Source organism: Pezoporus wallicus, unplaced genomic scaffold (genome assembly GCF_028554395.1).
Source record: "Pezoporus wallicus isolate ANWC-B61680 ecotype Strahan unplaced genomic scaffold, APGP_CSIRO_Pwel_v1 contig_7351, whole genome shotgun sequence".
NCBI classification, from domain to species: domain Eukaryota; kingdom Metazoa; phylum Chordata; class Aves; order Psittaciformes; family Psittacidae; genus Pezoporus; species Pezoporus wallicus.
Window position 1 is genome coordinate 91,989 of NW_026642420.1, and position 18,113 is coordinate 110,101.

At 40.3% G+C, this 18,113-nt stretch overlaps 1 protein-coding gene across 2 annotated transcripts in view; it reads left to right on the forward strand.

The window, feature by feature from the left end:
* Window positions 1-2,993: 2,993 nt before the first annotated feature.
* The window catches only part of LOC130610245 (bifunctional heparan sulfate N-deacetylase/N-sulfotransferase 3), a 61,727-nt gene continuing 46,607 nt past the window's right edge, over window positions 2,994-18,113 (forward strand). For both annotated transcript variants that reach the window (XM_057429937.1, XM_057429938.1), the window contains exons 1-2: window positions 2,994-3,067; window positions 10,123-11,249. In XM_057429937.1, the coding sequence (XP_057285920.1) occupies window positions 10,269-11,249 (981 nt within the window). In that variant the 5' untranslated portion in view covers window positions 2,994-3,067; window positions 10,123-10,268. The remainder of the gene's footprint in view (window positions 3,068-10,122; window positions 11,250-18,113) is intronic.

An 18,113-nucleotide genomic window follows, 5' to 3' on the forward strand; every position in this document is an offset into this window, starting at 1 on the left:
ATTTTTCCCAAGTTTAGCTAATTCCCACTGAAGTGACCTGTGTTGATGCAGACTGAAGGCATCCATTAATGGGAAATGAGGGAATTCAAATTTGAATGCATGTGGTATGTCTGCAAAGGGACTTCAACTGGCTGGAGAAATGGACCAACAGGAACCTCGTGCAGTTCAACAAGGGGAAGGGCAGAGTCCTGCACCTTGGGAGGAACAGCCCTAGGCACCAGTATGTGCTGGGAGTGACCAGCTGGAAAGCAGCTTTGCAGGAAAGGACCTGGGGGTCCTGGTGGTCACCGAGTTGAACACAAGTCAACAATGTGCCTTTGTTGGGAGGTTTAACAGCATCCTGGGCTGCATTAGGAGTGCTGCCAGGAGGTCAAGGAAAGTGATCTTTGTCCTCTGCTCAGCACTGGGGAGGCCACACCTGGAGCACAGGGTCCAGTTGCGGGCCTCCTAGCACAAGAGAGATGGTGATGTGGGGGAAGAGTCCAGTGAGGGACCACTAAGATAATTAAGGGACTGGAACATCTCTTCTATGAGGAATGTCTGGGAGAGCTGGGACTGTTTAGCCTGGAAAAATGAAGGCTCTGGGGAGGTCCCATAAATGTCTACAAATACCTGCAGGGAGGGTGCAGAGGGGATGGAGCCAGGCTCTTTCATTGGTGCCCAGTGCAAGACCAGAGGCAGGGGACAAAAACTGAAACATAGCAGTGTCCCACTGAAAATCAGGAAACACTTTTACATTGTAAGAGTGACCAAATACTGGCAGAAGTTGTCCAGAGGTTGTAGAGTCTCTGTCCTTGGAGATGTTCAAAAGCAGAATGGATGTGGTCCTGGGCAGCCTGTTGTGAGTAACCCTGCTTGAGCAGGGAGAATGGACAAGATGACTTCCTGAGGGGCCTTCCAATCTCAGCCATTCTGTGATCTGGTGTGTTGGTATACATCAAAAAGTCTTGAATCCTACATGTTTAAATCGATACATTCATCTGGGAACTAGGGTTCAGTCCCTGCCTTGCATAACAACAGCAGCAGTACAGGTGTTCGCCTTAGCTCAGAATACAGACTGGCAGTTGTCTTAATATGCCTCTGTTTTGCATACAACTAGTAGCCCACCGGTTTCCCTCTCACCTCATTTTTTGTCCGAATTAATTACTCATTTATCTATTCAGTTCTGGGGTGGTACACATTAGATGTGACATCAGATATTGAAACAGCCACAATTATGCCATATGTACCACTCAATAGTAATGTAACACCGCATTACTACAGTTTGTTTTGTGACATATTGGGTGCCAGGCAGAAATCTTGGCCAGAAGCACACTCAGCAGTATCTTAATATGTATTGCTAATAGAATGGCTAAGACCTCCTGACCAGTTCATGCTTCAATGACAGCTCAAGTCTGAAAAGTAGCACCAAGAAAGATCAAAGCTCTTAAAATTCCTGCCAGAACCATTCAGTGCTACAGATGCTGACTTGCAGTGCTGAAGCCTTCAGCTGTGCAATGTCTAGCACATCTCTGTGAGCATCCAAGTGCTTACAAGGACAAGCAGTATGTAACACTCTTCTGTCCATGTTGGACAGTGGTAACTTAAAACCAGCGCAAGCTACTCAGAAAGACTCATAGGAGGGAAACCATGCCCACTGGTGAGTTTGAACTCATGTTCAAGAATTTTAGTCATTTTTGGCTGGCTTCTAACCCATATCTGATAGCATACTGTAGGAAAAATCCTTCCTAGAAGTGAGGTTCAAAATCAAGACTCTGTCAGGACATAACATGCACTTAAGAAGTTTAATATGGGAGAGAATCCGTTTGTGTAGAACAGGATTTCAGAGGAACTCTATTCTGTGGATCAACAGACTCACACAGAGTGCACCCTCATGTCAGTAAGTCCTCTGTCCTACAGGAAGTCTAGCTCATGGGGCCTGAGACCAATAGTTTAGAAGATGTTAAAATTCTGGTGTTCCTTCAGAGTGTGTCATGAGAATAAAAGAGAGAATAAAGAATTGTGAAGTAAATTAGCTAGATCAAGAGAGCACTTGTAAAATTTATTAATTTTACTTCTCATTTGTGAAGATAATGTGGTTCAGGCAGAGAATCGTAACTCCCTAGTCTGCAGTAGTAAAATAGCCCCATCTCTGGAGCAAAGGATGCAGAGTATCAGTGAAAAATAATTCAGAGGGACTAACTCTGTTTAAATTAGGGTTACAAAATTCAATAAAGAAAAGCAGTGAGGCTGCAAACGCATTACTTGGCATTCTGTCGATACTTTAACCCCAAATTGTCTTAAGAAAATACAGTTGACCTTGCGGAATTTCCACTTTGTGCTGCTACATATGAAACGATTCAGAAACTGGTCATATCCTAAACATGCACCGGCGGTTCGGGGTAAATCCCCCAAAACATACTTTATTTAAAACAGACGGTAAAAAACGCCACAGCAGAGGGAGCCTGTGGTTTGCAAGAGGTGGTGGGAAAGTTACCTCAAGCAGGAGCCTCGGTCCTTGGTCCCTGGAAGGAGTCACCGCAGGTGCCTGTGGGTGCGACCACCACGGCCCTCAGAGGCAGAAGAGGCCCGCGAGAGGGGCCGCGTCAACCCCCGCCCAGTTCCGCCTCCCCACTTCCCGGGCTGGCCGAGTCGCCCGAAAAGGAGGAGAAGGGGGAGGAGGAAAGGGAGGTGGCGACCGACGAGCGACAGGGCCGCTGATGGCCAATGGTGGGAAATGGCACGGCGGAGCCCTGCCTGCTCCTCGCCGGTGAGTGCGGGTGCGGCGCCTTTCCTCGAGGCTAGCGGTACTCGCATCCCCGGGGGCCGGCCTTCCCTGCCGCGGGAGGGCTGTGGCGGGGGCGGTGCCGGTGCCGGTGCCGGTGCGGCTCCACACCGCACCGCACCGCACCACTCTCCCCACGCCAGCTGGGTGTCGGCGCCTCCCCTTGGAGGACCGTCTACAGCTCCCTGCGCCCGCCGCCGGTGAACGAGAGCGGGAGCTGCGGCGGGCAGGCAGGCGGGCAGGCAGGCGCTCACCCTCAGGCGGGCCCCGCGGCGGTGGCATGTCGGCGGAGCGCGTATGGAGGTAACGGTTGGGGAGGGTGGCTCCTCCACGCTGTGCCCCCGGGACCTGCGGGGCACAGTGTCCAGACCCCGCGGGCTGGTTGGCGGTGCGCTGTCGGCTTCCCCGGCCGCCCCTCCGCGAAGTTGTGTCCGAGCCGCTGCGGAGGCTCCTGAGCCTCCGGCACCGCCGGGCAGGCCTGGCTCGGGAGCGCAGCTGGATCTGGAGGCTGTCCGGTGCCGGGTGGGTGCAGCAACGCTGCCGGGGCTCGTCCCCCAGCGCACGGGGGCGTCCCGATCCTCCCGCCGTGTGAGGGTCCGTCTCCAGTTTTGTTGTGTGGTGCTTCTTTGGGTTTTGCGTTGTCTTTCTTCTTTACTGGCTCACCTAGCATCTGCCCGCCTCAGATGGTGCGGTGCCTACCTCAGTCCTTCAGCTGCTTGGGGTTTTTCCCCATTCCCCCTCCCGGAGTTTTTCGGTGCGACATTGTTGCCCTCTAGTGTTTGCGGACATACTGTAATGGGGAACAAAATCGGTCATCGCAGTGCAGTAAACTTCAAGTGTTCATAGGTAGTGGATTTCCAAAATCCCGTGCAGTAATCGGTGTGTTTTACTGCTAGATTCAGCTGTCATATGTAGCCTTTGGAAGATGCCAGAAAACTTTCGTATTAGTAAATTCATCCCTTGATGTTCTAGATAATTGCTTCAGGTTTTGGTGTGGTGTCTTTATTTCTTTTTTAACAGAATGGAAAATGAGATAAATCTGTTAGCATCACCACTCACTTCCTGAGAGACCACTCGGAGCCCTAGGAAGGAATGGTGGCAAACTCCACCTTATTAACTCTCTACACTTGGCTTGTGCTTGGGAGCTGTAGGAGGAAACAGAGGGAAAAGTAGTGCTTTGGCCAACAGAATGTGTTGTATATTTATCTTAAAGGTCTTGAGCAAATCGTTTAGTCTTCAGATGATGTTTCTGCAAATGATGAAAAATAATTGGAGGGGGTAATGAATGAGAAATTGTATAAGATGCAAAAATTGCGTGATATGTAATGTGTTTTAATATCTTTCAATAGAAGGTATTGTATGAAGGTAAAATAGTAATTTGAAGACCAAATCCAACTTCTGTACTCTCTTAAAGTCTTACAAGTAGTCTTTTAAAATATTATAAAATATCATAAATTTAATCTTTATATATATCTTTTCATGACAAATTCTGATGCATTAATTTCTGTCCCATAAGGTTCTGCAGTAGTGTGTGAAGCAATACAATATGGATCTAAGGATATCATAGGTACAATGAAAATGGAAATCCGCTTGCACCAAAGACTTGAAAGACCAGATCTATCTAGAACATATCTCATATATAAAATTCTTGTTTTGCCTAAACTGTTCTTTAAAAAACAAAACAAAAGAAAAACCACCAAAACCAAAGCAAACCCAAATAAAACCAAATATGTGCCGCAGAATGTAAGCCCTTCAGTATTCATGCATTACAAGGTTTGTTGTCTGATGTTAAACAGTCTCAACAGCTTCCCTAGACAGTTCATGTCTCATATTGCAATCTTTTTCAAGTTGAAATTGTCATCTTCATATGCAGTCATAAGTTCTCATTCTCAGCCTGGATTTGCCTCTCTGAGCTATTACTGCTTAAATACATCAGTCAGTAAAATAACATTGTAAGCAGGTGTACTCAGTATTTAGAGACCAGTTTTATGTTTTCATAACTGATTTCAAAATCCAACCACTACTCTCCATCCCAGGTTTGGTTGTTTCCAAATGCACTTTGTTGCTTCCTACCAAGTCATCCGTATATCCAAAGATTTTCATTTTAGTAACGTTCATATAGTGACTTCAGAATACTTCCTTTAAGGTCATATTTCATAGTGGCTGCCCAAAGCAGGCTTTTATGTTTAAAGCAATTAAATAGCATTCTAATCAGCGGAGAGTTATTGATTTGCCAACAGTATGTCTGGATTTTGTCTCTTCTTAATTTAAAACTCATCCTTCATTTACTATATGTAAATAGCACTGTAGTAGAGGCCAGTTTAGTGAAGAGCAGATCCAGAATATAATGATGGGGATTATTAGAAGAGGAGAAAGATATTAAAAATATGTTCAGGCATGTGTAACCAGACAAATATAATATAGCTGAATAATACTGATGAGCAATTGATCCTGAGCTAGCTCTGGGTTTTGGCAGTTCTTCATGTAAAGGATTTTTGTTATGCCATGTGTAACAAAACCACAATATTTTATGTCTGTGTGTAAGTATGATACAACTTTATTGTTTCTAATCAAGGGTCATGGTAAACAGTTACCCTTGCACAGCCTTGAGGGAAGACTAAACCAGGTATTTTTTACTGGGCTTTGAAAATGTGATTTGAGAGCAATTTCTCATTTGCTTGTGGGTATTTGAGCTCATCTCATTGTTTTAATCTTGATAATTTTTAAAACAACTGAATTGAAGAATGTTTCTTGTAGTTTTAAGAATCTTTTTGATACTCATAATACAGCTTTAGTAATTTTTTTTTAATTGTAAGCAGTTTTATGTGTTTGTTTTTATGTGAGTACCTGGCTTCCTATTTAAGTATTCATTACTGTATGAAGATGTGAACTTGAAAATGACTTAATTTGAGGGTGGGGTTTTAGCCTGCAGTACCTTAAATCCCAGTTATAATACTGAATGGTCAGAACCACGTTTCTTTTCAACTGCTGAGTCCAGAAAACAGTATGTTTCTGCTGCGTAGAAAAGCCAGTCACACAAAGCCTTGGCTGTGTGCGCTGTGGAAGTCTCACTGCAAGCTAATGTACCAAGGAGGGCACAGTATTTGCTCTGCGAGTGCCATGGCAACCCCACAGACACTGTAAGCGGCTGCCCGTGAGTCTGAGTCCAGGGACTGGCTTCCAGGCTGGCTGCTTTGGTGTTTATCATATAAACTTTACTGCCAGAAAATACAAAAAATCAAGAATTACAGTTTCAAATTCTTCATGTTCACTTTCTGTATTTTATTAATAGGCTGTATCCCCAGCCAGTGTTGCCTCATGTAAGTATTGCCGTTAGGGTTATTTGGCTGAAGTGATTTATAGAAGCCAAGAGTTTGGTTGTTTATGTGTAGCAATGAAACAAAAAACTAAAGAAAACTGTAAATGGTAGGAGCTCAGAAAACTCCACTGTCAAGTTTGATGCATGACTTATTGTAGCATAGTGCTGTAAGATACTAGTGGAATACCTAGCAAGTACTCTTGCTCAAGAGTAAAGTGTTGCTTTCCTGGGGGAACAGCAGCTACTTCATCAAGGCTTTGAAACTATTTTGGTATTTTTAAATGCACGTTCTCTTTGTATTTTTTTTTTTTTTTTATGTTCTTTTGAGCTCTTGCCATGCAAAACAGTTCTTAAGTGAAAATTACATAAGCATCAAGATTGTTCAAGACGGCATGTATTTCAAACGTGTGCCTTACTCTGTTCCATTCCTCTACCTTCCTGTCTTGAGTGGGGAGGATGCCAAGTCTAGCTGTATCCTGCTGGGTCTTGGAGGATTCCTCACTTCTCAAACTCGCATCTGTCTTGGCATTTTCAGCCATTTACAGCTGCTCTCTGCCGATCCAGGAGGTACCGGCAACTAGGAGGCAGGGATAAAATGACAGAGGCTTTCTAGAAGAAAATACAGGTTTCAGGGCTGGCTCCAGATCTTCTGCTCTATGGAGCCGCATTAGAAGCTGTGTCCTTGCTGCAAATATTTTAAGCGTTCCTGCTGCTGACTTTAGTAGCCCTGGGGTTGCACCCCTTCAGTCATAGCTCATTCAAACAATTCTGTCTAATCAGTCCTTCCTTGTCATGAGCTTAGGTCACTGTAAATTTTTCCTACTGGAAGCAGGATTCTCAAGTTCAAGTGACTGTCAGAAGTGTAGGCTGGTAAAGAAAGAAATGTCTAGATCATGCTGCTGGGAACTCCCTCTCAATATGACAGAAACCACCAAAGTCCTAAGAATAGGGCTGTTTTGGAGCTGTGTTAGAGGAGCTTAAGGCTAAAAGAAGCAGGTGAGCATTGTGCTTGTTGGTCATGTGGTGGTTGACTTTGTGTCATTCAAAGAAGTAATACTTTTGTCAGCAGGAATTCTGCTTTGCAGACTCACATCTCTTGGGTGAACCAGCCCTGAGCTCTGTGAGGTAAGCAAGCCAGGTCTGCTGTTACTGAAGATAAGCAGGCATATGTACGGCTTGTCTACAGAATGCAGTAAGAATTTTAGCCACTCAAATTGGGAGTTTCTTGGCATTCAGACGGCTGAATTGGAAATACAAAATGAAGAGAAGCCTTTGTATGTGTAACGTAAAATCATTTGTCTGGAAACATCTCTTTGGTGTTACTCATTCAGGATGGAGCTCCTTCCTTTTCACCTGGCTTCTTACAGTGTTGGGTATCTCTCTTCTGCTATCTAAACTGGTATTATTCTTGAAGGTAGTGTGACCAAGACCAGACACCTCCATACTTAAAAAGGTTTTTTGAGTTCTTCTAAAGGTATTTTCAGATTGTTGTTCAGTCTTTGTATGTTCTTTTCAGATCCATGCCTCTAGGAAACTGAGAAACTGTTAGTATGTGTTGTGTGTTTGTTTTTTGAAGGGTTTTTTGTTTGTTTTTATGGGTTTTGTTTTGTTTTCTTTTTTGCTTGGTTGTCTTTTTGGGGGTTTTTGTTTGGTTGGGTTTTTTTGTGGATTTTTGGTTTGGGTTTTGCTGTTTGTTTGTTTTTTTTTTTTTGTCTAACACTGATTAATGACCCTCTCTGCCTGGGTGCAAGGCAAAACTCCTGAAACTCCTTTCTAAAACCTGTGTGCAGCTGCAGGAATGGTTCAAGGCTGGTTGCAAGTCTACCAAGAACAGAAAGGGTTAATACACTCCTATCTGAGAGTAGAGGTGAAGAGAGTAGAACCTTTAGATTGGATATAAGGAAGAAGTTCTTTACTGTAAGGGTGGTGAGGCACTGGAATGGGTTGCCCAGGGAAGCTGTGAATGCTCCATCCCTGGCAGTGTTCAAGGCCCGTTTGGACACAGACTTGGGTGACATGGTTTAGTGTGAGGTGTCCCTGCCCATGGCAGGGGGTTTGGAACTAGATGATCTTAAGGTCCTTTCCAACCCTAACTATTCTATGATTCTATTCTAACATATCCAGAAAGCAGGGTTGTCTGGCGAGATGCAGGTTTGAAGGGAACCTTAATTATGAATGAGACAGCTTATGTATATTTACTCTTGGTGCTTAAATTTGCTGGTTTGATAACTGGAGTGCTGTGTAGTTTCTCGCTTTTCCCCTTATCTATTTTTCCTACTCTTGTATTTTTACTTTGTGCTCATTATGGCACTGGGAGGATCAGTGTTTGGGACTTAGTTAAAGTTGTGGAAGTTACATAGGTGCTGTTATGTGCATAACATTTTTAACTTTAAAACCTTGATTGAAAGACCACCTTCCTTATATTGTAGGATGAGGAGCCTTTGTCAAGTGGTTAAATGGCTCAAGTACCTGACATGTTGTTTGGTTTTGTCCTCTGCCTTTCCCTTCTCCCCGCCTCTTATTACTATGTAATTAATCTTTTTAGATACTGTAGTTTATTTTGGATCAGAAGCTGACTTTATTTCTTCTATTATCATCTGCTCCCTGATTCAGTACTGAAGGTTGTCAGCCATTTTAGGAATCAACATTTCTAACATCCCCCAGTAAACCTTAGAAAGTACAAAACATTGGATAGAGCTTGAGTAGATACCATTTGTTAGCCATGATCTCACAAGAAAATTTAATATTCTGTCAATCAGTACAGACTATTTGATACTGGTTACTGGATATTGGAACTTTTTGGTATTGACCTTTTAAGTCCTTCTTCATTACTAAAACAAAAAAAAAAAATAACCACAAAAAAATTACCCCAAACCAAAACAACAACAACAGAAAACAAACAAACAAAAAAACCTACCAAACCAAACAACCAAACAGTTGAGCATGGAAGCATGTGCTTAGCTGGGAAATGGTCCTGTTAACATTACAAAAAGAGTTTATCCTTGTCCAATTAACAAATGGTTGTGTACTACATTTGAAGTTACATTAGCATGTTCTAAATCTTTATACACTCAAGTGTTTTTCATACTCTTTGTAGTTTTCAAAATGTATTTTTAATCTTCCTTTCTAACTTATATTACTTAATTATTTGATATTTGTCACATCGTTCAGTTGTTTTACTAGAAACTTCTGACAGCAGTTGTACTGTTTGCTTGAGAAAAGGCTGCCTTCCTTAGGTACAAGTTAAAGCCTAAGTATATCATTAGATGATCTGCGTCTTAAGTTAGCTTTTGATTTATTACTCTCTTTTCTTAAATTTACAAGCTGGATTATTTTACTGCTTTTTTTAATAAAGAAGTAATTTGCACTATCTGCAAAACAGTACATAGTCCAGTGAAATGTTATTTGTTTACTTTTAATGTTGCGGGGTGGGGGGAAGTGTAGTTTTTGTTTTAAAAATACTCCTATAATACACATAATACAGGTTCTACCAGTATGTAGCTGTACATACCGATAGGTACACAACAGGTGAAACATACGTGTTTTGAGCACTTCTTGGTTCTTCAAAAAGTAATGTAAGAAAATTTGTTTAGTCATATAGACTGATGTTCCCCCAGCTGTTTGGGGTGGAAAGAGGAAGATTTTAAATTTTCTTCAGTGTTTAGGTTGTCACAAATTGTCTATTGGGAGTTTACTTTTATCCTTGGGAAAAATAAAAAGAAAAAATCAAAAAGCAGGGAGTTCTTTGCTGCCGTATCTTGTTTTTCAGTGCTTCCTATGCCTACCCTCTTTTACTTGATCTTCTGGGGTAAGGAGCCTGTGAAATTTAGAGACATTCAAGCAAGCGTGGCAGCTAATGGAGCAGGAAGAAATAATGCTACTAATGCAAAATTTAAAAAAGGAATTATTGAAGTCTTGAACTGTTTGTTTCTAAACCTCTGCCTGGCAGTGATTTCTTTGCTCACTGTTACTCTAAGTGTGATGATACTTCCAACAGGTGGGATGCCTTAATTAAATCTCTGATTTTCTTTTCTTCTAGACTATACCTTCTGTAAAGTTTTGTGGAAGATAGAGGTGTGTGCTGCAATGGTTACATAAATACCTCAGAGGATTGGAACAAGTTGTCGAGAATCTGTGTTTGTTTTTAATGCTGCTGTCAAGAACAATCTAAGGCAAGTAAACAACATGAGTTTTATCCTGAAACTTCACAGACATTTTCAAAGGACAGTTATTTTGCTGGCCACTTTTTGTATGGTGAGCATAGTTATTTCTGCATATTACTTGTATAATGGCTACAAACAGGAAAATGAACTTCCTGAAATCTCTTCAGAAGTGGAATGTGGTGATCCTCAACTGTTGCAGTACAAGCTGATGGAGATGAAGACCATGAAGTCCGTTGACCCCCTGAGGACAGATCTTGTAGTGCTGGTGTTTGTGGAAAGTCAGTATTCAGCACTAGGCCAAGATATAATAACCATTTTAGAATCTAGTAGATTTCAGTTTCACATTGAGATTGCATCTGGGAAAGGTGACCTCCCAGTGCTTATAGACAAAAATAAAGGCAAATATGCTCTCATAGTATATGAAAATATTCTAAAGTATGTGAACATGGACTCCTGGAACAGAGGCCTTCTAGATAAGTACTGTATAGAGTATGGTGTAGGTGTTATTGGATTTCACAAAGGTAATGAGAACAGCTTGCAGAGCTCTCAGTTGAAGGGCTTTCCTTTCCATGTCCACAGCAATCTGGGTATAAAGGACTGTTGCATTAACCCTCATTCCCCACTGCTTCATGTGACTAAATCTTCTAAGCTTGAGAAAGGTCCAGTGCTTGGAAATGACTGGGCAGTTTTCCACGTTAATCATACGACTTATCAACCAGTGATATTTGCTAAAGTAAAGACAGCAGAAAACCTTTCACCACCTGCTGCTATAAGTGCTCTCTATGCCACGGTAATTCATGATCTGGGGCTCCACGATGGGATTCAGCGAGTCCTTTTCGGCAATAACTTGAATTTTTGGCTGCACAGGCTGATTTTCATAGATGCTGTCTCTTTCCTGTCTGGCAAGAGGCTCAGACTGTCCTTGGATAGGTATGTTCTGGTTGACATCGATGACATCTTTGTTGGGAAGGACGGAACAAGAATGAACACCAATGATGTACAGGTAAAGTATGCACACGAACTAATGGTCACTACAGCAAAGTGCCATTTTTTTTTAATCTTAAAGTGAATAGTTATTAATAGTTGGAGCTCACACAGGATGCATATCAGTAAGTGCTAATGCAAACTGTTTGGACCTTGAGAGAGAAGGCTGGCTGGCTGGCTGGCTGGCTTTGAGTGGTCACCAATTCCTGGTGTAGTAGTTCTGATTACAGGAGAGTTCATGCAGTGTTACTTGTACCTGTATAAGAAAAGAATTGTAAGATAAAATGACTCACTGGTTACTACCACTTGTTTTCTCTCTAATGACATATGAAAGTCCCTGCTGAGATAAGTTCTATGAACGGGTTGCTGGGCACCTCTGAATTCCATTCTCCTTACTATATATGGAAAACGGTTTCCCAAAAAGGAAACTGAAGACAACTAGTTTCTAAGTAATGGGTAAAGAAAAGAAGTAAGAGTGGTAGTGTTTTCACACACTATAAGCAACCCAACGTGCACAATTCTAAACATAATTGCAGTATGCTTAATTTTCTGGTCTGATCATAGCTTCTGTCTAATCACATGCTCCAGTGGCAGTTAAAAACAGCACAGGACTTCAGAGCTGGACCCAAGAGCTATTTGTATGTAACGTGCATGTTGCTAATCTCACAAGCAGGAGGTAAATGTGGTGAGCAAAAGTAAATGTCAATGTAAATTTTGAAGAATAGACTGTATTATTAGCAGTTTGAAATAGGTTTCAGATGTCAAGAGTTGGCTGCAGCATTTCACCTTTATCTGTTTCATGGCTCTTGCTTGCAAGGAAGGTTTGTGTTAATATCTTAAGTTTGTTCTGTCACTAAATGACTTGTCAGTTTCCATTTTAACATTTTAAATTGTACATTCCTGAAGGTCATTTTTCTCTTTATTGTGCTGTTCAAGTGTGAGGGTAGTTATGGGTCAGCAGGGGTAACATCTTAGGGCTGTTTTGCGCTGTATACCTTGCTTTTCTTTTGTGAGGGTGCTGCTACAAAGCAGATAGTTAGAGGTCACCTTACATAACTGTACTTGGTGTTGAAGCTATAAATGGGTAAGTTGCTGTTTGTTGCCCTGTTTGTGCTAAAAAAAGGGAGAATATTTTGTTAGAACTTTCGGACTGGAAAGAGGAAAGGAAACGGCAGCGCTGCATGCAGTTTTGATGGTCAGTTTTTTGTTTCATTTTCGGTGTTAATATATTAGTCCAGCTGAAGTAACCCTGGATATATATTGCTTCCTGAAACAAAAGGTTTGGGCTTCTAGTTACAGTTTGCTTTAACGTTGGAGCATACACTTTTCCAAAACGTTCTCTGCGCATGCAATCATAAATAAGATACACCTTCTAGATAAGTAGGTGTTTTCCTTATGCAAGCAAATTGCACGGGAGAGAGCTGGAATAAAAGTGAAACTCAGTAAATGAAGTTTCAGTGTGGAATGTGATGGCAGCATTTGAGTTAGGAGGGTGAGCATGTTTGAGAATTTCTTAACTGAAACTCATATTATAGGAAAGAAATAATGACCCACACCACTGGCAAAACTCCTGTTGTTCTGTGGTTTCTGGTAACAAAATATGTAAAATACAAACATGAATAAATCTCTCACTGTGTTATGCAGTAGCAGTTTGAAAGAATATTTTTAGTATTGTTTCTCTTTGTGAGTGACACCTTAGGGTTGTCCTTTTAGGGTAAGTTAGGATAATTAATTGCCAGAATTACCTACTGGAAACAGGAGACTATTATTTTGATTAAAGTAGATACAAAAGGATAAACTTTTATTGTTTGGGGCAATAATTTGCAGTATGTCATAGCTTCCCGAAATAAAACTATCAAATAGTAATAATACCAAAATGGAAATAACTTTTAAGTAGGATAATTCTGTTTATACAGAACTGTGTGCTGAAACAGTGGAATCTGAAAAAGTATTCTCTTCTGATTCTGTATCTGTTTAAAGGTAGAATGTTCTAGTAAACATGTTGTTAGGGCTGTCAGATGCAATGCATCTTCATTATTATTAATTTCAAAGGAGTTATTCTCTGTGGCACAGTGACATTTGGAAGGAAAGAAATAAAATCAATTTGCAGTAGTTGAAAATCCGTTATTGTAAAGTATATTTGCAGATAAATGACATCCTATTAAACAGGAGTGGTTTACTGAGTTCTGCTGCGTTGACTGTGACTGAGAAATGTGCGCTGCGAGTGTGAAAATAGTTGCTAAATGTAGGCTTTGTATAATTTCAGCACTCAAGATTAACTCATTTCTACTCAGCTTACATTTTAAATACTAGCAATATAGAGTTGGTTAAAATGCTTATTTGTGTTTTAATTTTGTTTTATATGGTTCCTGTTTAATATTTCCTGAATATACTCCCGTCTGGTAGGACTGTGAGCTTGCTGAAAGTAAGGCAAATGTTCCCACATGTGCTGTATTAATGCAAAGAAACCTAAAACCTTTCAGAAAGCTCCCAGCATGCAGAGAACCTCAAAGATTGCCTCTGCCCATTCCTCTAGATAGCAAAGAGTTCAGAAACTGGAGGGTTAATGCAGAACTGATAGCAAAAATAAGCATTCATGATTGACTGTCTAACTCAAGAAGGCAGCATTTGTCTTGGGTCTTCTGAGACAAGGGCTGTGCTGACATGCACTATGTTGAGTGCATAGAGAACCTAGATTTGCTTTAGAAGGCTTGATTGATTGAGTCCCTGAAGTTCAGATACAAGTTAGATGAACAAGTTGAAAGCTATGCCTGTCTTGCTCTTTCTTTGTAAGAGTTAAAACAGAGGTTCACTGTAACAAAAGATAACCTGTAGGATCCTGCAAGTACAGGGTAGTTGTTACATTGCAATTCACAGGATTCCAGAATGGCTGAGGTTGGAAACCAGCTCTGGAGATTCATCTGGTCCAACCTTCCTGCTCAAGCAGGGCCATGTCCAATCGCCTTTTGGCCATCTCCAAGGAGAGAGATCCTGATTTCATGTAAAATCAGGTTTTCAAGGGAATTTCTTCTGCAGACACTGAAACAAGATTTGTAGAGTGGCCAGAGTAGTTAATATTTGGACATTAGGCTAAACTGAACTTCCTTTAAAGTTTTTGGATTGGAGTTAAGCACTGAGGAAAACCGCTAGTCTATGGTTAAGTGGTAATTTTTTTATCAATATTATATATTAACCTCAGAAGAGGTCAAGCCAAAAGCAAACCCTCTAAAATGAGTGTCTTCTGTACCACTGAAGAGGGGGCAAAGTTGTGGTAAATCAGCTTGCATAGCTATAGTGTTAGGAACACATTTGTAAAGAGCCCTTCCAAAAACCTTTTGACATAGTTTTATCAACCTCAATCCTGTAAAACTAATGTTTTGTTTTATTAAACATCAGACAAAGATTATTCTAGTTTGACCACAACTTCTTCAATTAAAAGAAACAAACAAACCAACCAAAAAAAAAAAAAAATCCAGACTTGAAGCGGTGTTTCAGATTTGTAGATTACCTGATTGTTACATATTTCCCTGCTACTGTATAAAATCTGGACTGATGGAGCATTGTTCTTCACTGTAAAATACTGAGTCGCTGTCACTGTGCATCAACAGTAACAATCAGTCTTCAAAATTATTTATTTTATCTTCATCTGGTAATATAGAAATACTACTAGAGAACATTTTCATAGTCTTAATTGCTGGCAACTTTGAAAATATACTTGTTAAATGAATCTCAGTGTTCATTTTTTCAGTAACTATTTTTCCCATCTAATTTCTGTCAGGAGGGACCATTATGCTGTGCCAATGCTGTGCTAAATTTTTCTTGTGTCTTCTAGAAGACTTAACTTGCACAGTGCAAATAATTTTTAACTGAGTTTTAAAATACACATACAGAAAAAATCTGTCTAGAAACCAACAATGTAAGTTTATATTAATAGACCATGATGGTCCTGGCTGATGGTCTTTTTAGTATTAATTATTTATTTATTTTTTTTTACACAGTTGCTCTTTGTTAAATTTTTATGACCATAAAATCTTAAGACCTTTCCAAGGAGAAGGTAGCTGCTAATAGAGGGGAAGTTAAATAAGACTTTTTTTTTTTTTCCCCTGATGATAGTTGGTGTACTGCTAGTGGTCTAAGCAGTAAGCTGGTCTACCTTTGCCTTCACTTCCCCCATACGTGTACTTTCTGTATTTCCCTAAGAGTTGATCAAATTTTCAAAAATAAAAATTAGAATACTGTGAAATTATTTTTTCCAAATAATTAGCTGTGTGATCTCCTCTTGACTGTCTTGTCCTTGGTGTGTGCCTTTCAAAAGAAACATTTTGAATTGAAGTCCGGATGGGATTTCTTCACTTTCTTTGCGTAAGGCTAATCTTTTTCTACACTTGTAATTACCATTTTATAACTGCCAAGCAAAAAGGCTTCATACTAACTGTATCCATTATTGGGAGGGGGTGAAATACCTTTATTTTCTCCTTCTATTTTGTGAGCACTTTGGCAATGCACCTGTTAGTATAGGAGCATTGAAATGGGCAATACAAGCTTGAAACTCTAGTCTTTTGGCATTAGAGTTGTTGAATTGAAGAGCAAGAGCTATCCTCTTTGTGTATCATCTGTGCCAAACAATCTTCTGGTAATGGAGAGGATTTAACCAGAAAGCATTTTGGTTACTTCTGTGTAGAAGTTACCTAAATATTTGCCTCAGAAAAGAGGCTTAGATATATTTTGTGTTAAGGCAGAATGGCAAACAGGTTCAGAAAGCCCAAGCTGTCAAGGCAAAGGGTCATTCCTGTCACAGGAGGAAGTCTGAATCTGTAAGTTAATTGCTTCTTTATCTATAGGATCATGTAGAAGGTCATCAATAAAATGATAGATGTGTCATCAAATGTGTCAGTTGCAGAAGCTTCAAAGATACTCATGTCCATTTGCTTACACTGAGCCATAAATTTTTCCTCCTTTCGGGAGGTTCAAAAAGCTCTTTTTAATCACCTCTTCAAATGATAAAAAAATTAACTATTAGGAACTTCTGCTAAATTATTTTACATTCCCAGTCCATTAGCTGTAGTACCTTTATGCCATTATTCACTGTGCTTACTATTATTGCATATAATAGTATGTGCATTTTTTTTTCTCTTAATCTGACCTGAGGTATTTTATATTGACTTGGCTAAAATAAGAAGCAAAAAGTACATTCTGTCCCTAAAAAGAGTAAAAAAAAAAAAAAAAAAAAAAAATAAAATTATTAACTGGTGTGTTTCTGTAGCTGTCTGATGCGCTAAGAAGACTGATTTAACATCCTGAGTGCCTTGTTTCATATACAGTACTGTGGAATATTACGCACTTTGAGGCAATAGAGAATTAGGATTAGATCTCGGAACTAAAATACTAGTTTAAAACAAGTTAGTAGAATTGTTTAATATTTTTCATGGGCTGCTACCAGCATATAGGCTGCTTTCCCAGTCATCTTTCCACTGATGTTAGAAACAGAAAACTGGATATATAAGTCTTTGACCAGAGAAGGGTGGCTGAGGGTGGGGAGTTGGCCTTGCTTTGGCTGCTTGAGAGAAGGCATGTGCTAGACATAGATGTTACAGTTGATGCACCAGACCTGGACCAGTGTTCTAGCTTTGTCATCCTGGAGGCAAAATTAAGAACAGTTATGTGCTGAAACTACTTTCCAGCCTCCTGGGCGTGTATTCTTCAGCTATCCTGTCAGTCCCTCTCTTTCCTTAGATTGCAAGTTCTCTTTGTCAGAGTCTCTCTTCATTTTGTGCTTTTTGCTCAAAAAGCACTTTGTTAATTCAAATAAAAATAATGCAACTGTAGCTTACCACAGAGCTGTACCGATTGATCACCGTGGCTGCTGCAAGATTTATTCTGGGCTTTTTCAGATGACAAGTCAGCCATCCAGTTCCTGCTGCTGACAGAATTGGATAAAATTTTCATAACCAGCTAATAAAAACACACTGCGCACAGATCTAGAAATCAAAGCAATTAACTGTAAAACACAATACCAAAATTGGGCCTACCTCCTTCCCACTCTTCAGCAGCATCAAGAAGGCACAGTCTGGCAAGAAGAGAAAAATGGGGGTAGAAATGGGACTCTATTTCACTAGTTTCTTCTTCAGTACATCTGCATGGGAGGTTTCCTTTTTTTCTTAGCTGTTCAGTCTGGAAGAAGTCAGTGCAACTCCATGACTGATTCTTGGTGATTACGCTAGTAGAAGTGGCTGCTTGCCAGTGTATATCTAATACCTCATGGAGTGACAATGCCCTATTTCCAATTTCAGTTTCCTTTTCTGAAAATTGTAATCCTGAAAATATCCTAAAAGCAAGGCAAATACTAAAATATACCTGAGTCTATAATGTAAGCTGGTTTGAAATTCAGGATGACTATGGAACATTAGGAAAGTACATTAGGAAAGTACATTAGGAAAGTACTTCTTACTGATGAGGTTTCTAGAATATTGTGCTCAACTCTGCAACAACTTCATCTTACTGATGAGGTTTCTAGAATATTGTGCTCAACTCTGCACAACTTAGAAATATTTTGAGAGTGCTTAGAGACACCAGATGAGTCAGAAGATGTCAGAGAGGAAAAAAAAAAGGCGAAAGAATTTGGTAAGTAATGATGACCCAAGTAGAAAGCAATAGGCTGCAGATGTCTGCAGGGTATAAACAGTGAGGATGAATAAAAATATTTAATGTAAGGGACAGAGATATCTAAGTGTAAGCTGAATAGCCAATAAAATAGCAGAATAGAGGCTAATACACTAAAGGAAGCAAAATGTAAGTCTTTAAAAATTAGATTTGGCAAAATGGTATGAAATGTGCTGTTGGAAGAAATGTAATATTGGCAGGGAATTTTTGCTAAGATCTATTC